At 36.0% G+C, this 14033-nt stretch overlaps 1 protein-coding gene across 2 annotated transcripts; it reads left to right on the top strand.

Moving 5' to 3' along the window:
- Nucleotides 10237–12644, top strand: LOC109947719 (heavy metal-associated isoprenylated plant protein 4). Of its 2 annotated transcripts, none has more exons than XM_020558618.1 (4): nt 10237–10461; nt 10741–10925; nt 11761–11848; nt 11993–12644. In XM_020558618.1, exons 1-4 carry the CDS (start codon nt 10299–10301, stop codon nt 12439–12441), a joined length of 885 nt encoding a protein of 294 aa, XP_020414207.1. In that variant the 5' UTR covers nt 10237–10298; the 3' UTR covers nt 12442–12644. The 2 variants fall into 2 exon arrangements, with proteins under 2 accessions (XP_020414207.1, XP_020414206.1); XM_020558617.1 differs by having other exon boundaries at nt 10241–10461; nt 11948–12644.

Here is a 14033-nt window from a genome sequence, read left to right as displayed (position 1 = left end):
AATACAGAATAATCCCAACCAGCAGCATGCTTTGAAGCGAATAAACAGTTTACAACAAAATGGCCTCCGGCCTCACAATTCAAACCCTAAACAGGGGCGATAACAGAGCATGTCTAAGAACTTCAATTACAACAAAACAGAGTACAAAGGAAATAACATGAAGAAAGAGTCCTACGATGACTTAAGGCTCGGAAGCGCACGATCTGGCTCTACTGCGGAGCTCAGTCAACTACTGGCTGGGGGGCGCAAAACAGAAAATTGTGAGTGGACAAAAATAAATTCAGTTCAGTGTAAACCAACGTAATATAACCCCACCGTTTAGAAAATCATGCAAGAAATCCCATGCATCTCAAAACCGTCATACTCAAGTATATATATATATAATATATATCAAAACAAATCAATACTAGATGCCAAGTCCAAAATCCATAAAGAACGCTTTTACAAAACCCACCATCCAAAAACTTATAAATCCCACAACCAAACTCTCGAAAACGTACCCATTGACACGACCGGCAAGGAAGTATCCACACCGAGAAACAAGAATGAATGAATAGATATAAATATATAATATAAGAGATATCTATATAGTATAATTATAATCATCACCTAGTTGTACCGGGGAAACAATCCAACTGGGGGATTGTTTGACTAGTCACCCTGGCAGAGTCCTCGTGATGAGTCCTCAATCCACCATGTGACTAGGGAACGAGCCGTCCAACTGGGGGACCAACTCTCAGCCAGAACGTACCGTCGATAACCTTAAAACCCGTACGTCTGTGATCAGTCCTACGCACGCAGACTACCCAATTAAGGGTCTACAGCAACATCCCGTCAAGGATGCCCCGAGTACCGACAATTCCAAGTATCTCAAGTCTCCGTATCCAAGTTCCAAATCAGGGGAGGTACATAGGGTAGTGCTTATAGCACTCCAAACTGACATTCTATACTCACCACTTTCCACAATCTCATCTCAACAACCCAAGTACCTCACACACAGCCAAATATATATAGAAATTCTCAAAATCCATATATTCATACTCAAGATACTCAAATTTGTCAAAACCCAAAATATATTTTCAATGCCTTATAAAAATATCACTTTCAACAATTTCATAAATAATATATTCAAAATACCATTTAAAACATCTTACATAATATTTCCCAAAATCCATATAAAATATACTTTCAATACCCAACTATGCCAAAGCACTATATAAACATCAAATTCAACTCATGAATATAATATATTCAATAAATCATTAAAAACATTATGCATAAATCTTTCATCAATAAAACCATGCACAAGATTTGAAAACAAAGTCTACTCACAAGTAGTCCCACGCTGCTTGACCTTGAGAGGGTCCCACCTGCTGTGTATGCGTAGTCGGAGTACCTGTTCCAAGTGACGGCACAGCTCGCGACGGCCGAAAACGTCGCCGATGACGTCAGCAGTTTCGGCTGTTTTTCCCGTCGTTGCCACTGCCGTTCGCCGGGTTTTCGATCGGAGGAAAGGGGTGGACTAGGTAGAGGAGGAAGAGAGGAAGCTTTTGCAAGAAACGGCGCCTGAAATGGAGGTCGGACGGCGAAGTTCTCGCCGTCTGAAATTCCGGCGAAAATCGAAACGGGGGAGGGGGTTCAGCCGAGAGAGAGAGAGAGAGAGAGAGAGAGAGAGAGAGATCTGTTATTTTAAACCCAAATTTTGAAATATTTACTGTTTTGCCATTGTCGATGTTTTGCTAGTAACTTTTTCGTTACAACTCCGATTCAAGCCTACCGCGAGTCTACGAATTCGTCTCAAAACCACCTACTTAGAAATACCAGTTACTGCCCCAAACACTTTCTGGACAAGAAAATGACCAATTTACCCCTACTCTAAGGGTAAATTCGTAAATTCACTTAAATAATTTAAAATATGAATTAAATTTGGAGTCGGGGTGTTACAGATGTAGTCGGTATTCTAATAAAGTAATGTGTTTTCTTTTGTGGTGCGTTTTAATGAGGCGGTTTGAAAATATTAGAGAAGAAAAAAAGTTCAGAATTTCTTGTTCGAGTTCAATGTTGAAAAAGTTAAATATTTTCTTCTCAACATTGAAAGATGTCTTATGTTCAAATTCCCCCACCTATTGATTAAAAAGAAAACAATAGAGAATTTCAAAACATAAGTATTTAGAAAACTAAGATTTATAGTTTTAGATTTTGTAAAAATCTCTTTGTTTACACCGATTAAACATAACGTAATGTAGAGGCGGAATTTATATGATAATTTTTTTTGTATGAATTCCCTACAAAATGAGTGGCTGTGATGAGACAAGCATTTGCGTGAGGGTGGAGGCAATCGTGGTGGCGGGAATGATGGTACGCAATTTTTTTTGTACTTACATGCTAGATAATTAAAAATTAACATGTTCAAGTTAACTAAAATTTATCATTCAAGATAAATAAATGATATTAATTCAAATTTTCAATACAAAAAATTTAAAATTTAAAACTATATTACATTCAATTCTAATGAAAAACTCCAAATCCTAAAAACTAGACTTTTACCTGTTCCAATGTTATCTTAAAGAAACTCGAAGTTATCTAAATTATTTTTTTTTATATATATTAAATGAATATACAAGAAATATATAATATATTAAATGAAAATTCTTAATGTGTGCTTTTCCTCCATGTTTTGTCTTTGTGCCGTGTAATATCATATACTTGGCTCAAGTAACATCACACAGGTGCCGTGTTGAGAGTTACATCAAGACACTGAATTGTGAATATAGTGTATTTATTTTAAGAGATATTTAGTGATATACCCATTTTTAGCATTAATATTATAAATAAACCCTACACAATTGAATTCCTATAAACAAACCCAAAAAAAACCCAAAAAATGATAGCTGGCCTTATTGAATTTAATATTGATTATTAAATTACTTTGATGCCCTATTGAGTGTTTTGGGTATTTTTATGAGATTTTGGGGTTGGGCTTGTTTTAAGAAATTGATGGCAGTTTTGTAATTTATAAGAAGTTAAAAGCTTTTTTGTTATGTTGTAAATGGGCTTTGGGTGTGTTTCTAAGGTCCATTTTATATATGATATTTTTATAATTTGGGCCCCCATATTGGGTATAATAGTGAATCTCCCTTATTTTAATGATGGTGGTGGTATTGTGGTTGTGACAATGTTGGTGTAAGGGTTGTGTAAGGGTGGTGTACGCAGTGGTGCTGAGATAACAACCACCACCTCAGCTATATTATTGTTTATCTATATATATATATATATATAAGAGCATCTCCACCGTTGCAACTTTAGCCAGCAAGAGGCTCATTCCCTCGATTTTGGACCTCCAGCGCAGCATTGCAGCCCGGGCAAGCCCTGGGTCTCATCAGCCCGGGCAAGCTCGAGGGCAGATTTTGCCTGGACTTCAGCCCAAGGGCGCTGAAGTCAGTGAGTAAAACAAAATTCAAAAAAATTTTAAAAAAATGGAAAAAAAAAAAATCAAAATCAAAATATTTTTTTAAAAAAAATGCCAAAAAATTATGGATGTTTTCCTTATAAATACATAACAATTTCATTCACTTTTCCTATACATACATAACAAGTTTATATTTTGTTGCATATTCTTTTTATTTTCTTGCCCTTGCCCTAACCTTTTGGGGTGGAACCAAAAAAGGCAAGGCTGCCACTATTCACGTGAATAGTGGCAGCCCTTGATTGCCCTTGCCCTTGCCTTAGCCCTTTGGGGTGGAGATGCTCTAAAGCAAAAGGTAAAGAATGGTAAAACATTCAAAATAACAGAAAATGCCCTTGGTTAACGTAAACATTACGAATTGAAATTATTAATTAAATGAAGATAATATGGTAAATTCACACTTTTTCATATTATAAAAATAAAAATAAAAATAAAAATCAAATAATAGATCCTATTTTTATGGAACACAACTACTCATTATATTTTTTAATTCTAAAATAAATTTAAATTTTTTTTATAAAAATGACACAAAATTTGAAGAAATTATTTATCACTGTTGAGGCCCAAAAAATCCAAAGTTGAGTCCAAATATATTTCTAACCCAGTACAACATTTAACTAGAGAATAAGCCCAACTGGGGTACGCAAGAGTTTGTCGTGTACACTTGCACAAGTTATGATCCACGTGCCACGCCAAGCAAATACGCAACCCGCCACGCAGAAAGGTCGTAACAAGCCTGTAAAATGTACTGGCTCTATGACCCCGTGCTTATTATCCCGTCGAGTGTCATTTGGCTTACAATACAGCAAAGCTCGAGCACAAGCAAGCCAAATAACACGCAACGCTAAGCTGAAAACCTTTATCTTGGCACCAAGCCACGCTACAAGCTTAAGTAGGCCCAAGCCACACAAATGCCTAGGGCTTGCTGAGCGGGTTATGGTATGGATGATTATGAGTATTCACGAGGCTCATTGATGATCTAAGAAATTGAAGTTTTGGGTTGCTTGGGAGCACCAAAACTCAAGCCCATTTCTTGAGCCCAAACATATGGGTAAGTATTAAGTGTTAGTTCAATTAGTGGGGGGAACTTGCCTTCTTTAATTCTTTTTTAGTTCAACCATCAAATTTGTCCACCCCCATCCCATGGCTTCTCTCTCTCTCTCTCTCTCTCCTTCCACCCATCCAATATCCTCAATCTTGATCAGATCAACTAAAAAAGAAGGAGAAAGCAAGAGGATAAAAATAAAAATACAATTTTTTTTTCCATTAAAAAGAACGTAAATTTTTTTGTTTTGCCCCTTAATTGGGTTAATCATTTTATTAGTCCCTGAACTTAGACCCGATTTGTATTTGAATACCTCAATTTTCAAAATGGTTCTCATGGTCCTTTAACTTCACTTTCGTTAGGACATATGGTCCTACCGTCAATTTTGTTAACTTTTCTGTTAAATGCATGGGCAAAATGGTATTTTTATATCAAAATTGATTTAAATATGAATAAAAAATTAAAAAAAAACTATAAAAATTAAAAATTAAACTCTCAATTTTCCCCTCTATCCTGATTTCTACTCCCCCCAAAACTTTAATTTTTTTTGTTGGTTTTTTTATGGTATTTTCTTTTATTGTTACTTTAAAGATATAATTTTTTATTCATTTTTTTTTTGTAATATAAAAATATCATTTTGTCCCTGCATTTAACAGAAAAAATTGACAGAAGTAACGGTGGGACTAGTTGTGCAAACGAAACTAAAGTTAAAGGACCACGGGAATCATTTTGAAAATTGAGGTACTCAATTGCAAATCGGGTCTAAGTTCAGGGACTAATAAGACGATTAACCCCCCTTAATTTGACAGAAAAAGTAACCAACACTGCTAACAGAAGTGGAGTTCAAAGGCTAGAGCAATCATTTTGCAAATTTGAAAATCAAATGCAAATCGAGTCTAAATTTAGAGACTATAACAACTAAAAGCCTAAGGACAAAACTAGAATTTTATGTGTGGTCAAAAACACATTAAACACTAAAAAAACATTAACTTGTACTAATTGACAAATACATAAGTCAATTGTTCCAAGCATAAATAAACCTAAATCACGTGTGCTAAATAAAATACTTAAAACACTTTGTGCTTTGCCTAATAATTTTTCTTTGAATGCCCATTTCTAAGAAAATAAAATTCTTTATTAATTTCTAATTATTTATGTAATTGGTACTTAGATGAAGGGGGTAAATTAAAACCCCAATGGACAGATGTATGACAATAATGATCAAACAAACCTGGAGACAATATGACTAGTCATATCAAATATTCAAATCCCTGCAAGCCTAAAAGATAACTACATGACAACCTAGACACTCAGAAGGACCCGTCAATCTAGGCATTCCATGTGCTAGCAACAACTAGAGTGATAGGTGTGTGAACATTCATCAACATTTCAGATATAACACAAACAGTATGACTAGGCATATAAATTAGAGAATCACACTCAAAATGTTTACCCAGAAACCCACCATTAGGAAAAACTGGATATCATCACTCCAATTAGGTAATCTACTAAGTTAAGAAGGTTCTTATAGAAAAAGTAATCACACGCTCAAGCAATCCTAGGTCTATTTAGGAAATGAGCATTACCTCTATGTGCAAGCTTCTTCTCCAAACTTAGTTGAGCTAGTATCTTGTCCTTCATGGAAATGACAGCTTGTCCATCAGCTCCTTTACCTAATGGCACTGCAACTCAACTCTGGATTGACAGATCGATGAATATGTAGATTCAATGAATAAAAGATTGATTTCTTCAAGAAAACCATTCTTGAAGAAATTAATCCAAGAATCTGATATGAATGAGAATGTGTTTAACTATCCTAGATGCATATTTTGAATAACAATGAAGATTTCAAAAATAATTTGAAACCTCATACCTTCACTCATCTTACCATTTGCAGTGAAGAAGAAGAAGATGACTCTCTTTCTCTGTCTAAAAAATGATGAATAAATGAGTGAAGAAGGATTTCAAATATCAAAGCAGATTTTAAAACCATTTTTCAAGATCTCATTTTGGAAACCTCATACCTCACTCATCTCACCATTTGCAGAGAAGAAGAAGACGTGACTATCTTTCTCTCTCTCAAAAATGATGAATGAATGAGTGAAGATGAGCATATTTTAAAAACAATTTTTCAAAATCTCATAATGAAAACCCAGACTTCACAGAGAATGAAGAAAAGCAGAGAAGAAAGGCCATCAAAATTCTCTTTATCTGTCAAAGTGATGGCTACAGTGTTGTAACCTCACTTTTTACCCAAAAAGAAATCTGCCCTAAATTCCCCCAGCTGGCAGCCACTCATTGGCTTCACAATAAGACAAAAAAGTCATCAGGACAAAAAACCTATAGCTGGTAACACGTGAGAAATTAAATGAGCTAGCAGTGAGCTGGCAGTAACGGATGATTAGTCATCACGTTGACTCAATATGTCCTAATATATATATATATATATGCAATGCACGATTTACCTTTGAAGATCTTGATTGCATCGTGCCACTGTTGATCTCAGCCACAGTAATCATTTGAAACTAGACTATCCTAGTCCAATTAACCTAGAACTTGATGAATTACATGTGCAATTACAAAGTTGTCAAGGGAAGCTAAAAGCCTTAGCTGAACATATCCTAACAATCTAGAACAAGGGTAAATTATGAGAATAAATTAAGAGAATAAATCAAGAAACACACAACAAAAAGAAGCATGAAATATAGTAAAAAAAGCTCAATTTGATATAGCATGCTACAGAGTGTAGCTTCATTCTGAATTACGTAGCTTCATTCTGAATTACAAACTTGCATCTACCATAAAGAATTGCATAATGAACAACCAAACTACAATCTAGGCTATATTAATTGAAATTTTCAAGATAGACGAAGAAGCCCCCTTGGTCATCGAAATCCGCATATGTCCGATCTTTTATGCAAATTTCGATGGGGTTGTCATGCCTCTCTTGTCGGTCTACTGACAATGTAATTTTTATTATTCTTGGTCGATTGAATGAGGTTTCTCGCTTAAATTTTAGGTTTTAGCTCTCTAGTTTTGGGATAAACTTAGGAATTTAACCCCCTCATCATTTTCTAAGGTTAGATTAGTTGTGCATGTCCATTTTTTGCACTCGAGTTTGATCCTCTCAAATAAATTATAGTAATTTGTTGAGGCCCAAAAAATCCACGGTTCGGCCCAAATATATTCCAGGCCCAATGCGATACCTTACCAAGAAGAAACAAGATTTGGGCACGCGAAAGTTCGTCATATGCACTTGCACACATGCCATGCCAAGCAAGTAAACAACACGCCACGCTACAAGCCTAAGTGGGCCCAAGCCACTCAAATGCCTAGGGCTTGCTTGAGTGGGTTGTGGTATGGATGGTAATACGTTGTCATGAGGCCCATTAATGGGCCAAGAAATGGAGGTCCTGGGTTGCTTAGGAGCCTCAGAACCCAAGCCCGTTTCTTAGGCCCAAATATGTGGGTAAGCACGAAGAAGAAAAATAACCCATTACCTCAGCCAAAATAGCCCATTACCTCAGCCCAAAATGGTCCATTAAATTAACCAATATAGCCCAATACTTGATGAGATTAGCCCATTTATTTGGTAAGTTGACTTGTTATCTTAGAAGGCCCATACAATTAGAAATCAGAAGCAGCAAAAGCCTCAACCCCTTGCTAAAAAAACAGAAGCCACGAAAGGAGCAAGATGTCCACATATGCAAAGCTGCTGGAAGGCTCCAACACATGGGAAGGAACAAGTTCCAAGGACAAAACATCCGAAGAACCAAGGGATATTAGCGTGCAAGCTGCCAGGAGGAGAGGCACCCTTCGAACCAGCATGTATATGCATTTGCTTTCCTTGATCAGATCTAGCCATGGAAGGAGGAAGGAAAGAAAAAGGGAAATAGCTAAGAATGGAATTCTCTACTAAGGCAGCTGCGGGAAAGGGACCTTGAGCTCCCAAAATCCCTGATTTTGTGCAAAGGAGCAGAGTAGATTTCACCAAAATATGATGATTGAAGGAATGAGGGGGAGAAAGGAATGGAAAGACTTGGCAAAATAGGATAGAAGCCATTAGGGTTTCTTGGAAAATGTCAGCTTCCAGCGGCTATAAAAGAGGCATCTTCTACCCAACAAGCATCAACCACATCCAAAGAGCAAGCTTCCTCTCTTACTCCCAAAACCCAACAATTTCATGTTCAGCCCATCTTTTCCCTTAGTTTTCCCTCTTGGCAATCTGTTTAACACTTGACAAAGTCTCTGTCAAGCTGTCGGAAAAACACTTAAGCCACAATTTTCTCTCTTTTTCTTCATGCTCAACCAAACCTCTCTGTAAAATCATTTCTCTCCTACCTTAATACCCCATCTTTCCCCTAGGAACACTTAATTTTCTCTTCAATGCTAAACTCATGACAACTTTGCTCCTATGCCACAAGCCTTTCATGCCAAGCTAAGATTCTACTTGTAAGCACTAAGAATTTATCTGTAAGCGGCCATTATTTTCGTTGGTGAAGGTAACCAAAGTGTTTCCTAAGGCTTTACTATCCTTTCGAAATATTTTGGGGTCTGATCTTTGAACTCAGACACAAGGGGGAAATTTCAGCCATTTTGCTCTTTACGGCAGCCCAGCCCATTTGTAGTTTCCGGAAGAAAAAAGCCCATGCATAATTTACTATAAATTGTATTTAAAAATAATGATCAATGATCTATTATTAGAATAGTAAAAAATCCTAGCCGCTCTCTCATTTAGTGAGTCCCAAAGAAAAACTCCACATATGAGGATGAGGAAGAAGCGTCATTGTCCCTACATTAGTTTTTTCTTTTTGGTTAGTGAATAAGTCCACTGGGACATTGAATAACAAGCCCCTTATGGTGATTTCTTCTGAGCCATGCTCATATTGAAGTTGCCCATCACCCCTTTTAGGCGTTCTCAAACAAATCCTTCTCCCAAAATCCGCTCTCTAACACTACTCATGTTGTCTAAATTTGGGTCTACATCGTCTTTGACGGAGGTTGCTACAAATCACCCAATTTTTCTTTGTCAATATAGTGTTTTTTTGTTTATTTGTTTGCTCTTATGCGCAGATAGATCGTTGGAAATCATGTTTTCCCCAAATCTGTTACGGATGCAGTGGTGGGTGCATGTGGCTGCAACGTCGCTTCTTTAGGTGATGTTGGTAGGGCTTGTTTAGGCTTATGGGTTGCTTTAAGAGAAAAGGTGTTACACAAGGTGATATATAAAATGTAGTCTCGTAGCATTTTCCATTAGATTATCAACAACATTCTCTGAAACCATTTTTAATTAAGAAAGCTAGTTCCAAAATTTTCCATAACATTCCACGGAGAATTATCATTATTATCAACAACACATTTAAACGAACTTCCAATTAGGAAATAAATTAAGTTCGGACAAGAGAAAAAAGAAACTAAGTTATTGAGTGGCAAACCGGATTTCCACGTCGTTTTGGTGGTGGTCAAAGGAAGAAGAGGTTGTTGCGGTTGGTTGTGTGAATGATCTAATGGATAATCTACCACAAGGAATGAATAATATTTTCTCCAATGATTCAATTATCAAAGGCAGTTGAACCACCTCCGCATAAATTCCCACCAACACAATGCCTTGAAAAACAAAGTAAGACTAAAGTTTCATCAATTAATTACTCTTAATTTCTTACTTTTTAAACATTCTAGATGGTTTTTTCTTGTACCTATAAACTATTTCCAAAGTGCATAAATTTACATTAATTTACTTGTTTTTGAAATCCCTCTTTGGCTGCACATCAAAGCTTTGCTGCTAAAATGGCAGCAAAAGATGGAGCTAAGGAGAAAGACAAAGACAAAGAAAAAGATGAAAAGAAAGAAAAGGAGAAAGATGGTGGAGTAATCAATGCTGTTTACAAAGTCAACCTGCACTGCCGGCAGTGTGGACGTGAGATCAAGAAGCCACTTATGGCTACCCCAGGTATCCAATTGTTCCTTTTGTGTTCATTCCGCATCATGGTTTTCTCCACATATATAAGCCAATTTAAAAAATTAAAAAAAATTGAACTTTATTACTTATGAAGAAATGAGAAGAGGTAGAGCATGTACGTACTTTCTGCTTAGACAATATAAGATGTTTATTTTATCAGACCGTGAATCTGGATCATTAATCATATCCTTAATTATGTGGGTTTTCCTTTATATTGTATATATCGTTCATATATTTGAGGCAACTGATGATGGTGCGTTATGTAAACAGGGGTTCACAATGTAGAGGTAGATATGGAGAAAGGAGAGATAAAGGCAAAAGGCGTTTTCGACCCAGTACAAATTCAGAAACGGCTAGAGAAGCTTTGCAAGAAAAAGATTGAGTTGGTATCACCCAAAATTCAGATCAAGGAAACCCCCGTTATAGAGAAAAAAATAGTGAAGGAACCAAAAGAAGTACGCTGCTCACTCTCACCCATATGCTTAAACAATATATTGCTCAATATATTACCACTATTGATAGAAACTGTTTACTGAACAGTCATGGCGGCCTCTGTTTTTTTTTTTTTTTTTAAGTTTGCTTTTTAGTTATACATTACTAGTACTGGTGATCTTTTCTAGTACTTGGTTTCCTAATCAAATTCTTAGGTTTGCTTAGCAACTCCCAAATAGATGTTGCCCGTTTATCCAACATCAGAATTTAGAAGCCTTCCATAGTAGTTTTAAAGATCTTGGGTTTCTTACCCACTACCTATTTGATTTGGGTTGAAAACTCTAAAGTGTTGGCTCCAATGGCTTCACCTACTCCGCCGTCATCACTCCTACTCCGTCACTGCTTTTGCTCAAGTAGCACAAGAGGGGGCGTTGTTGAGAGTTTATGTGAGAAGCCTTGCGTAGAAAAGATCTTAGGCCTCTCCACTTGGATGCTCTAAATTTTATATAAGAATAGATACGTAGGATGATGAGTTGCTTGAATTGAGAGTTTAGAAAGGAAATGTACCATATGATGATAGAATTCAAAGGGAGTGAAGTGTTTAAACTTATTCATCAATTGGTTCATTAGGGTCGGTCATCGTGTTCGTTATGCACCTTGGAGGTCCTGGTTAGGTTCACAATATGCACCTTTTTTTAGTATTAATTAAACCTTAACTCCCTCATTCATATACCCCTAGTATCAAAATACTAGGGGTATTTTTTATAGCTGATCAGATATATACATGAATGTAATTGATGAAATGCATGCATGCACTAGCTAGATAGTTAACCAATTTTGTTTTGTTTGATTCCAAAGCCTATTTCACGGACAATATTGGTGAAGGTAAACATGCATTGCAACAAATGTGAGCAAGATCTGAAGAAGAAGTTAATAAAGAGAAAAGGTAAGTAAACAGATTTCAAAGTTTTCTTGAAGATTCGTACGTATTTCTATATTTAGGGTATTTCTAACAAAGCATATATGTCAATGATGTATATTCTAGGTATTCACAATGTTAAAACTGACATGAAAGCACAAACTCTGACAGTGGAAGGAACAATCGAGCCAGAAAAACTAGTATCGTATTTACGAAAAAAGGTGCACAAACATGCAGAAATTGTGCCCCCAAAACCAGAGAAAAAGGAAGAAACAAAAGAGAAGGAGAAGGGTGCCTCAAAACCAGAAGAGAAAAAGGAAGAAACAAAAGAGAAGGAGAAGGGCGCCTCAAAACCAGCAGAGAAAAAGGAAGAAACAAAAGAGAAGGAGAATGGCGCCTCAAAACCAGCAGAGAAACAGGAGGAAAAGAAAGAGAAAGAGAAAGAGAAAGACAGTGGTGAGAAATCTTCTGAACCAATCACCAGGGTCGTAGAAGCTAAGGAAGATATGCAGGTGGTGGAGGTTAAACCAAAAGAGAGCAACGCTCCATATTTTATTCACTATGTCTATGCTCCACAAACGTTTAGTGATGAAAATCCAAATGCTTGTTATATAATGTAAATAGGTGGGGATAGAATATATATGCACTTTGGATTTATTTGGAACTACTTTTTATGTATATAGTAGTATGGTTGAATTCAAGAAACAGAAATACCCATAGATTAAATTGGAAAATGCATTATATGATGGAATTTTCAGACTAAATAAGGACCATAGATATGTTCAGAGTATTTGTCCCACATAAGAAAATTAAGAGGGATTTTCCACGAGCTATTTCCACATTGTTAATTGATTTCTGGGTAGAACTCAAATGATTATTTCACGATGATAGTTTGGGCAAATATTACTTTCCTTCTTTTTTTCAAATCGCTTGTCTAAATTATAGGATTGGTAAAGTATACAAGGCTGATCATTAGAATATTGTTGATTCTTGGGATGGACAACATAGCTCGATATATACATAGCTTGTAATGCATGCAAAACATCAAACATGTATTAAGAAATGAAAATCAACAAAGAAAAAGGTTTTGATAAAATAAAATAAAAAGACAGAAAAGAAAAAGGCAACAATGGCTTGAAAATCAAGAAACCGATATGTGCTGGCCACGCTATTCAGATTTAGGAATTTTGTTGTACAGAAAATGAGTCCTGAATTCAGTCACAGAGTTAGCTAGCTGATCCACTCAAGGGCACAACATGAAAACTTAAAACAAAAACTCTTGCATCAAACAAAGCAGTCGAATTTATGTCTTGATGAGCAAAGTAAGACTATATTTTCCTTTCTTCTTGGTCTCTGCTACTGCCAAATAAAATTTTCGTTTTCGGAATGAACAAAACAAATGGAAACCTATGTATTTCAAAAAACAAATAGAAAAACAACGACAATAATAATGATAAATATACTAACTGGGGGTTCCCCCGAGTAATATTTTTGTTTTCTGAAAGAAAAGCCCTCCAAGAATATGTACCAGATATAAAACTAAGGAAAAATTCTTGAATGGAAGAACCTCTGAGATATACATAGAGTATTTTAGGAAAAAGAGAAAAGTGTAAACAAAAGAACCCTCACTATAATATATAATATGGTTTTAAGAATAACTAGAGCAACTGGGGTTGATGATGTCTAAGAGAGCACTGTGCAATATATTAGGATGATTTAATTTTAAAATATATATATTTGATTGTGCAGGTGGAGTGGTCAGATGTGAGAGCCTTTTTTAATTAGGGAAGGAGGAGTGGAAAAGCAAGTGTCGAACTTTCATTATGAACATGGGGTTATACCACTGAAACTATGATAGCTTTTGCTTTCTTATATTCATATTTGGTTGTTTTCTTTCTTTGTTTTGGTGTAAGATTGGAGAGATTGTATATTTCATGTGCTAAGATATATGCAGTTGGGGGGAGAGAGAGAGAGAGAGAGAGAGAGAGAGAGAGAGAGAGAGAGAGAGAGAGAGAGAGAGAGAGAGAGAGAGAGAGAGAGAGAGAGAGAGAGGGAGATATATATATATATTTAGATCATATAATTATATATCCTTGGGAGTGGAAAGCTTGACATAGCTTTATATATATACATACATCCTACATATAGAAAAGGCAAAAGTTAATCATTTTCATGACAAAGCTCCAAAGTCCAGAAGACAATATTATACACG

This window comes from Prunus persica, chromosome G2, assembly GCF_000346465.2.
Source record: "Prunus persica cultivar Lovell chromosome G2, Prunus_persica_NCBIv2, whole genome shotgun sequence".
Lineage (NCBI taxonomy): Eukaryota > Viridiplantae > Streptophyta > Magnoliopsida > Rosales > Rosaceae > Prunus > Prunus persica.
This window is presented reverse-complemented; position numbering and strand designations above follow the sequence as displayed.

Coding starts and splice junctions, on each gene's coding strand:
- LOC109947719 (XM_020558617.1), top strand. CDS start 10,299: ATGGCAGCAAAAGATGGAGCTAAGGAGAAAGACAAAGACAAAGAAAAA. Junction 10,926..11,760: donor TAGTGAAGGAACCAAAAGAA/GTACGCTGCTCA, acceptor TTGATTCCAAAG/CCTATTTCACGGACAATATT. Junction 11,849..11,947: donor GAAGTTAATAAAGAGAAAAG/GTAAGTAAACAG, acceptor TGTATATTCTAG/GTATTCACAATGTTAAAACT.